Consider the following 10,186-nt stretch of genomic DNA (forward strand, 5'->3'; position numbering starts at 1 on the left):
GCCTTGCACGGTTAAAAAGAATCATAATGGGAAATATAGTTCCTAGGTGTCCGTATTGTTACCATAGTAACCTTTAACATTCCCTACCATTGATCCTAACCCTAACCCGCACACACAATCACAAACCCTGACAATAACCCAAACACCAGCCTGAAAGGTGTTAAAACAGCTTTGAAATGACTTCCCTCTCACTAGTACTTATTGTTGTGGTGCTGATCCTTTTAATTTCTTCACTTTATTTTCATGTTGTATCTTAGAACAACTGAAGCACTGCGGGGAAAATATGCAGGCACACACCAGAGGAGAGACTGTGTGCAGATAAACACTGAACAAACTGCATTTCACAAAGCCCTGATGGTGCAGTTTCAGCACTGCTGCTGGCACACAAAGCAATGTTTGCACGCAGTGTCAGAGCTTTTGCATGGACACCACTAGGGGGAGTGTATAAATACTCAAGCCTCTGCCTTGCCTTTCAGACTCTGCAGAGAGCGGAAGCCACCATGAAGACTCTGTTAGTACTCCTGCTGCTGCTGCTGCCTGTCTGCACTGGTGAGTAAACTGGAAGCAAACACACTTTAATTGTGAGAAGTTTCCCATGGGTAATGTGCACAGTGTTTCTGCACAGTGTTTCCTATGGGTAATTTGCACAGTGTTTCTGCACAGTGTTTCCTATGGGTAATTTGCAGGGTTTCTGCAAAGTATTTCTGCACAGTGTTTCCTATGGGTAATGTGCACAGTGTTTTTGCACAGTGTTTCAGATGGGTAATTTGCACAGTGTTTCTGCACAGTGTTTCCTATGGGTAATGTGCACAGTGTTTTTGCACAGTGTTTCAGATGGGTAATTTGCACAGTGTTTCTGCACAGTGTTTCCTATGGGTAATGTGCACAGTGTTTTTGCACAGTGTTTCCTATGGGTAATTTGCACAGTGTTTCTGCACAGTGTTTCCTATGGGTAATGTGCACAGTGTTTCTGCACAGTGTTTCCTATGGGTAATTTGCACAGTGTTTCTGCACAATGGTTTCCCATGCTTTTGATGTGCATTAGTCATGTTTTACCATTGCCTAGAGGCTAATGGCTTACCATATGTGAGTTTTACATGCCAGCTTCAGCCTGTGCTTTACCATTGTTACAATTGCTTTTCTACATATTACTGCACTCTGCTTAGCCTTTACCATGGAATACTGCTGTACTGCTTTAGATGAAATCCTGACTTCAGCTGCAGCCTCATTAAAATCTAAATATACAGAATATGCACTTTCATGGATGTGCTGAAATATGTTTCAAACATGTGTAATCTGGGTTTTTTAAATCAATACATTTTATATATCTGACATGGTTTTGTTTAATGTATTCATGTATTTTGTGTTACCAGGGAAACTGGGAAATAGAATGTTATTTTCAATGAGTTGTAAAGAGTTACGCTTTCCAGCCTTTCTGATTGTAATTCTGTAAGTCATGTGAATAGGACACCTATGAAGTGTGGAAGTGTGCCAGTCCTGCGCTGGGTTCATTGCAATGTAAGTCATGTGAATAGGACACCCATGAAGTGTGGAAGTGTGCCAGTCCTGCGCTGGGTTCATTGCAATGTAAGTCATGTGAATAGGACACCCATGAAGTGTGGAAGTGTGCCAGTCCTGCGCTGGGTTCATTGCAATGTAAGTCATGTGAATAGGACACCCATGAAGTGTGGAAGTGTGCCAGTCCTGCGCTGGGTTCATTGCAAAGTAAGTCATGTGAATAGGACACCCATGAAGTGTGGAAGTGTGCCAGTCCTGCGCTGGGTTCATTGCAATGTAAGTCATGTGAATAGGACACCCATGAAGTGTGGAAGTGTGCCAGTCCTGCGCTGGGTTCATTGCAATGTAAGTCATGTGAATAGGACACCCATGAAGTGTGGAAGTGTGCCAGTCCTGCGCTGGGTTCATTGCAATGTAAGTCATGTGAATAGGACACCCATGAAGTGTGGAAGTGTGCCAGTCCTGCGCTGGGTTCATTGCAATGTAAGTCATGTGAATAGGACACCCATGAAGTGTGGAAGTGTGCCAGTCCTGCGCTGGGTTCATTGCAATGTAAGTCATGTGAATAGGACACCCATGAAGTGTGGAAGTGTGCCAGTCCTGCGCTGGGTTCATTGCAATGTAAGTCATGTGAATAGGACACCCATGAAGTGTTGAAGTGTGCCAGTCCTGCGCTGGGTTCATTTCAATGTAAGTCATGTGAATAGGACACCCATGAAGTGTGGAAGTGTGCCAGTCCTGCGCTGGGTTCATTGCAATGTAAGTCATGTGAATAGGACACCCATGAAGTGTGGAAGTGTGCCAGTCCTGCGCTGGGTTCATTTCAATGTAAGTCATGTGAATAGGACACCCATGAAGTGTTGAAGTGTGCCAGTCCTGCGCTGGGTTCATTTCAATGTAAGTCATGTGAATAGGACACCCATGAAGTGTGGAAGTGTGCCAGTCCTGCGCTGGGTTCATTGCAATGTAAGTCATGTGAATAGGACACCCATGAAGTGTTGAAGTGTGCCAGTCCTGCGCTGGGTTCATTGCAATGTAAGTCATGTGAATAGGACACCCATGAAGTGTTGAAGTGTGCCAGTCCTGCCCTGGGTTCATTGCAATGTAAGTCATGTGAATAGGACACCCATGAAGTGTGGAAGTGTGCCAGTCCTGCCCTGGGTTCATTGCAATGTAAGTCATGTGAATAGGACACCCATGAAGTGTGGAAGTGTGCCAGTCCTGCGCTGGGTTCATTGCAATGTAAGTCATGTGAATAGGACACCCATGAAGTGTTGAAGTGTGCCAGTCCTGCCCTGGGTTCATTGCAATGTAAGTCATGTGAATAGGACACCCATGAAGTGTTGAAGTGTGCCAGTCCTGCCCTGGGTTCATTGCAATGTAAGTCATGTGAATAGGACACCCATGAAGTGTGGAAGTGTGCCAGTCCTGCGCTGGGTTCATTGCAATGTAAGTCATGTGAATAGGACACCCATGAAGTGTGGAAGTGTGCCAGTCCTGCGCTGGGTTCATTTCAATGTAAGTCATGTGAATAGGACACCCATGAAGTGTGGAAGTGTGCCAGTCCTGCCCTGGGTTCATTGCAATGTAAGTCATGTGAATAGGACACCCATGAAGTGTGGAAGTGTGCCAGTCCTGCGCTGGGTTCATTTCAATGTAAGTCATGTGAATAGGACACCCATGAAGTGTGGAAGTGTGCCAGTCCTGCGCTGGGTTCATTGCAATGTAAGTCATGTGAATAGGACACCCATGAAGTGTGGAAGTGTGCCAGTCCTGCCCTGGGTTCATTGCAATGTAAGTCATGTGAATAGGACACCCATGAAGTGTGGAAGTGTGCCAGTCCTGCCCTGGGTTCATTGCAATGTAAGTCATGTGAATAGGACACCCATGAAGTGTGGAAGTGTACCAGTCCTGCCCTGGGTTCATTTCAATGACTGATCTCCACCCTTTCCATTCCACAGCCGATTATACCATCAAATGCATGGGGGAGGATTTTGTGTTTGTCACAAACCAAGTGCTGCAGTGTTCCAGCAAAGTGCCTCAAGCTTGCTACACCACAGGTAAGCAACATCACAGTATCCCCCCTACATCCAACCTCTTTAATCTGTGCAATTGCAGTGAACCTGTCGACAGTGCCAGTCACTACAGGACCTGTAAGAGACAGACCTGTAGAACAGGAGAGCTAAAAAAACTCTACATTTCATACATAGCTAGAGAAGCCACTACATCCCCTGAAACACCGCTCTTCAGGAGTGCAACAGAATGGACACCATTTGATTTTGCTGAGCTTTCTTTCAAAACTAACATCAAAGTATAATCTAAGGGTTGTTTCCAAGTTCCATAAGATTCAAATGGAAGAACACCTGCCTTCAGAAACAATTGCACTCATTGTTTTCCATGCTGCTCTGTACTGTAAGAACCCTGTCCTTTATTCACCCCCATCGCTCTCTGTACTCCTCAATACTCTATACACAGCTGTACTGTAAGAACCCTGTCCTTTATTCACCCCCATCGCTCTGTGTACTCCTCAATATTCTATACACAGCTGTACTGTAAGAACCCTGTCCTTTATTCACCCCCATCGCTCTGTGTACTCCTCAATATTCTATACACAGCTGTACTGTAAGAACCCTGTCCTTTATTCACCCCCATCGCTCTCTGTACTCCTCAATATTCTATACACAGCTGTACTGTAAGAACCCTGTCCTTTATTCACCCCCATCGCTCTGTGTACTCCTCAATATTCTATACACAGCTGTACTGTAAGAACCCTGTCCTTTATTCACCCCCATCGCTCTCTGTACTCACTCAATATTCTATACACAGCTGTACTGTAAGAACCCTGTCCTTTATTCACCCCCATCGCTCTCTGTACTCACTCAATATTCTATACACAGCTGTACTGTAAGAACCCTGTCCTTTATTCACCCCCATCGCTCTCTGTACTCCTCAATATTCTATACACAGCTGTACTGTAAGAACCCTGTCCTTTATTCACCCCCATCGCTCTCTGTACTCCTCAATATTCTATACACAGCTGTACTGTAAGAACCCTGTCCTTTATTCACCCCCATCGCTCTCTGTACTCCTCAATATTCTATACACAGCTGTACTGTAAGAACCCTGTCCTTTATTCACCCCCATCGCTCTGTGTACTCCTCAATATTCTATACACAGGTGTACTGTAAGAACCCTGTCCTTTATTCACCCCCATCGCTCTCTGTACTCCTCAATATTCTATACACAGCTGTACTGTAAGAACCCTGTCCTTTATTCACCCCCATCGCTCTGTGTACTCCTCAATATTCTATACACAGCTGTACTGTAAGAACCCTGTCCTTTATTCACCCCCATCGCTCTCTGTACTCCTCAATATTCTATACACAGCTGTACTGTAAGAACCCTGTCCTTTATTCACCCCCATCGCTCTCTGTACTCCTCAATATTCTATACACAGCTGTACTGTAAGAACCCTGTCCTTTATTCACCCCCATCGCTCTCTGTACTCCTCAATATTCTATACACAGCTGTACTGTAAGAACCCTGTCCTTTATTCACCCCCATCGCTCTGTGTACTCCTCAATATTCTATACACAGCTGTACTGTAAGAACCCTGTCCTTTATTCACCCCCATCGCTCTCTGTACTCCTCAATATTCTATACACAGGTGTACTGTAAGAACCCTGTCCTTTATTCACCCCCATCGCTCTCTGTACTCACTCAATATTCTATACACAGCTGTACTGTAAGAACCCTGTCCTTTATTCACCCCCATCGCTCTGTGTACTCCTCAATATTCTATACACAGCTGTACTGTAAGAACCCTGTCCTTTATTCACCCCCATCGCTCTCTGTACTCCTCAATATTCTATACACAGCTGTACTGTAAGAACCCTGTCCTTTATTCACCCCCATCGCTCTCTGTACTCCTCAATATTCTATACACAGCTGTACTGTAAGAACCCTGTCCTTTATTCACCCCCATCGCTCTCTGTACTCCTCAATATTCTATACACAGCTGTACTGTAAGAACCCTGTCCTTTATTCACCCCCATCGCTCTCTGTACTCCTCAATATTCTATACACAGCTGTACTGTAAGAACCCTGTCCTTTATTCACCCCCATCGCTCTCTGTACTCCTCAATATTCTATACACAGCTGTACTGTAAGAACCCTGTCCTTTATTCACCCCCATCGCTCTCTGTACTCCTCAATATTCTATACACAGGTTGCTTTCGTATTATCCCCAGTGAACTTGTTTCTGGACTCTGAGTTTGATCTCAGTTGTAAATGTGACTGTAAGTAGCATGCTGCAGTCTCAGTGTGCCACTGATTGAATGGCTGTTCCTGCACCAGTCTATTGATAATGCATTGACTGCTTGAGTTGGACCAACTTGCCCTGACGTTCTTAGCCCTAAACTGACCATCGTCCAGAGCAGCAAACCTTACTGACTGTGCACTCGAGTCTCTTCAGAGCAATTGCAATGCTGTGCAGAATTCCTCCTTGATGAATACCAGTCCTCCTCTCCACCAAGTCCTCCACACATCTGATGAGCTGGAGAGTCCATCCGTTTGTTCATTTTTTGCTCTCAGATATTTAGAACAGAAAGCCAGTCAGTGGCCTGGCCTGTTTTGAACAGGTTTAACTTCCCCACATGAAGAGATGAAACCCTCAGAGTCCTCTCAATCAAGGCTCCTGCTGCTCCTAATGTTAATGTGTCATGACTGTTTCAATTCTCAGCTAGCGGAGAGAAAGGCTGCACCACCCTGAACTTCTGCAAGACCCCCGGCTGGAAATGTTGCAATGAGAATCTCTGCAACGTGTGAGGGGTCCCGACCCGCCCTGCCACCAGCGGAGCATGCAGATAAACACCATGTGTGTGCCTGTGTGTGCATCGGTGTGTGCGAGTGTGTGTGCGCGTGTGTGCTCAAATAAACGTCCATTCAACTAAACTGATGCATCTTTGTGGATTTTTCTATTAACCGAATGAATAGTCCTGCTAGTTTAGTTTAGACTTATAAACATCATTGTTTTTATCTATTGTATTTGCTTAGTTCTTTGTGTGTGTGTGTGTGTGTGTGTTTTATCTGGCATTCCTATTCGTTTCTTCATTTTTTCTTTAGTCATTATTACTGATATTATTATCATTATAATAATGTTAGGTTACTTTGTCATTCTTACTGCTTCTTCATACTGCATGCTGCTGTTCTCTCTTAACTGACATGCTTTGAGATACTGTGGTATGAAAGGCGCTATACAAATAAAATACATTGAAATTTACAGTACGCTGCTATCGTAACAATAGTTAACATCAATGACTCTGTTTTGCTATTATTCATTTTTTTAAACTATCAAATCCAAGGTACGCGTAAGAAAAAATGAAAATTAGCTGGTTTATTTGTGGCATTCCCTGTTTACAGAGACAGCAGAGTGTCCCTAATCAAGAGCTGTCCCCTGGTTCCAGTCTGAACTGAGTGTCCCTAATCAAGACCTGTCCCCTGGTTCCAATCTGAACTGAGTGTCCCTAATCAAGAGCTGTCCCCTGGTTCCAGTCTGAACTGAGTGTCCCTAATCAAGACCTGTCCCCTGGTTCCAGTCTGAACTGAGTGTCCCTAATCAAGACCTGTCCCCTGGTTCCAGTCTGAACTGAGTGTCCCTAATCAAGAGCTGTCCCCTGGTTCCAGTCTGAACTGAGTGTCCCTAATCAAGAGCTGTCCCCTGATTCCAGTCTGAACTGAGTGTCCCTAATCAAGAGCTGTCCCCTGGTTCCAATCTGAACTGAGTGTCCCTAATCAAGACCTGTCCCCTGGTTCCAGTCTGAACTGAGTGTCCCTAATCAAGAGCTGTCCCCTGGTTCCAGTCTGAACTGAGTGTCCCTAATCAAGACCTGTCCCCTGGTTCCAGTCTGAACTGAGTGTCCCTAATCAAGACCTGTCCCCTGGTTCCAGTCTGAACTGAGTGTCCCTAATCAAGACCTGTCCCCTGGTTCCAGTCTGAACTGAGTGTCCCTAATCAAGACCTGTCCCCTGGTTCCAGTCTGAACTGAGTGTCCCTAATCAAGAGCTGTCCCCTGGTTCCAGTCTGAACTGAGTGTCCCTAATCAAGACCTGTCCCCTGGTTCCAGTCTGAACTGAGTGTCCCTAATCAAGACCTGTCCCCTGGTTCCAGTCTGAACTGAGTGTCCCTAATCAAGACCTGTCCCCTGGTTCCAGTCTGAACTGAGTGTCCCTAATCAAGACCTGTCCCCTGGTTCCAGTCTGAACTGAGTGTCCCTAATCAAGACCTGTCCCCTGGTTCCAGTCTGAACTGAGTGTCCCTAATCAAGACCTGTCCCCTGGTTCCAGTCTGAACTGAGTGTCCCTAATCAAGACCTGTCCCCTGGTTCCAGTCTGAACTGAGTGTCCCTAATCAAGACCTGTCCCCTGGTTCCAGTCTGAACTGAGTGTCCCTAATCAAGACCTGTCCCCTGGTTCCAGTCTGAACTGAGTGTCCCTAATCAAGACCTGTCCCCTGGTTCCAGTCTGAACTGAGTGTCCCTAATCAAGACCTGTCCCCTGGTTCCAGTCTGAACTGAGTGTCCCTAATCAAGACCTGTCCCCTGGTTCCAGTCTGAACTGAGTGTCCCTAATCAAGACCTGTCCCCTGGTTCCAGTCTGAACTGAGTGTCCCTAATCAAGACCTGTCCCCTGGTTCCAGTCTGAACTGAGTGTCCCTAATCAAGACCTGTCCCCTGGTTCCAGTCTGAACTGAGTGTCCCTAATCAAGACCTGTCCCCTGGTTCCAGTCTGAACTGAGTGTCCCTAATCAAGAGCTGTCCCCTGGTTCCAGTCTGAACTGAGTGTCCCTAATCAAGACCTGTCCCCTGGTTCCAGTCTGAACTGAGTGTCCCTAATCAAGACCTGTCCCCTGGTTCCAGTCTGAACTGAGTGTCCCTAATCAAGACCTGTCCCCTGGTTCCAGTCTGAACTGAGTGTCCCTAATCAAGACCTGTCCCCTGGTTCCAGTCTGAACTGAGTGTCCCTAATCAAGACCTGTCCCCTGGTTCCAGTCTGAACTGAGTGTCCCTAATCAAGACCTGTCCCCTGGTTCCAGTCTGAACTGAGTGTCCCTAATCAAGACCTGTCCCCTGGTTCCAGTCTGAACTGAGTGTCCCTAATCAAGACCTGTCCCCTGGTTCCAGTCTGAACTGAGTGTCCCTAATCAAGACCTGTCCCCTGGTTCCAGTCTGAACTGAGTGTCCCTAATCAAGACCTGTCCCCTGGTTCCAGTCTGAACTGAGTGTCCCTAATCAAGACCTGTCCCCTGGTTCCAGTCTGAACTGAGTGTCCCTAATCAAGACCTGTCCCCTGGTTCCAGTCTGAACTGAGTGTCCCTAATCAAGACCTGTCCCCTGGTTCCAGTCTGAACTGAGTGTCCCTAATCAAGACCTGTCCCCTGGTTCCAGTCTGAACTGAGTGTCCCTAATCAAGACCTGTCCCCTGGTTCCAGTCTGAACTGAGTGTCCCTAATCAAGACCTGTCCCCTGGTTCCAGTCTGAACTGAGTGTCCCTAATCAAGACCTGTCCCCTGGTTCCAGTCTGAACTGAGTGTCCCTAATCAAGACCTGTCCCCTGGTTCCAGTCTGAACTGAGTGTCCCTAATCAAGACCTGTCCCCTGGTTCCAGTCTGAACTGAGTGTCCCTAATCAAGACCTGTCCCCTGGTTCCAGTCTGAACTGAGTGTCCCTAATCAAGACCTGTCCCCTGGTTCCAGTCTGAACTGAGTGTCCCTATTCACGGTCTGCCCTCTTTTGTGCAGTGGCAGGGTAGAGACTTAAAGTTAGGATTTGATAAAGATTTTGGGCTGGATTATGATTTAAGTTGCTTATAATTTTACTTGCCCACAAGCACCCAACTCCTGCATCTCAGAGAATTGTATACACTGTGTACCAGGGAAGCTTAACTAGAATGGAGTGAAGTGAAGTGAAGGGAAGTGAAGGGAAGGGAACCAAATCGAACCATGTCACCTGATTCACGACTGTTGTGAGGGTTTTTCTGCTGTTATTATTTGTGTAACTACCGATCTTTCAGCTGACAGGATCGGTGTGCCATCACCAAATTATTATCAGGTGACATCACACAAGAATTATCCTGAATAGAAATATAATAAACACTTCTCGCCTCACCGCTGGATCAAGCATCTGCATGTGTTCACAGTGCAGGGTAATGCAGTCATTCCAATTGCAAAACTCATGTGCATACCTGGATGTTCCTTTACAGAAGAGAAATAGCATTGTTCTGAAAACCTGTACTTGCATACAGACAATGAGTGAGGATTCACTTTGCATATCTCTAAGCAGCAGGTCAGGGCTGGTTTATTGCACCCACCACAACAATCTCACATGAGATGTTGGCAATTATAAACAACCCCATGTAGTTACACTGCCCTAACAAAACAGTATTCTGCTAATGCTCTTTAATAGTAAATCCATGAAGTAGTGTATGTATTATAATGTGAAGCTTCCTATTCCAATGTACAGCATAGTCTTACTATGATTTATTTATATTGTATCAGTAGCAAGTAACTTGCTGATACTCAAAAACAGTTTTCTTCATGTTCTGTTAAGAGCTGTTTCCAATAACGATTAACAATCACTGCTGATGTCAATACATGTTACGCAATCATGAG

At 45.7% G+C, this 10,186-nt stretch overlaps 1 protein-coding gene across 1 annotated transcript; it reads left to right on the forward strand.

The window, feature by feature from the left end:
• The first annotated feature begins 446 nt into the window (after window positions 1-446).
• wu:fj16a03 (uncharacterized protein LOC335475 homolog) lies at window positions 447-6,471 on the forward strand. The gene is made up of 3 exons (XM_041251439.1): window positions 447-549; window positions 3,480-3,578; window positions 6,260-6,471. Exons 1-3 carry the CDS (start codon window positions 501-503, stop codon window positions 6,343-6,345), a joined length of 234 nt encoding a protein of 77 aa, XP_041107373.1. The 5' UTR covers window positions 447-500; the 3' UTR covers window positions 6,346-6,471.
• The last annotated feature ends 3,715 nt before the right edge of the window (window positions 6,472-10,186 follow it).

The sequence above is a fragment of the Polyodon spathula genome, chromosome 5 (genome assembly GCF_017654505.1).
Source record: "Polyodon spathula isolate WHYD16114869_AA chromosome 5, ASM1765450v1, whole genome shotgun sequence".
In the NCBI taxonomy this organism is placed as follows: Eukaryota; Metazoa; Chordata; class Actinopteri; order Acipenseriformes; family Polyodontidae; genus Polyodon; species Polyodon spathula.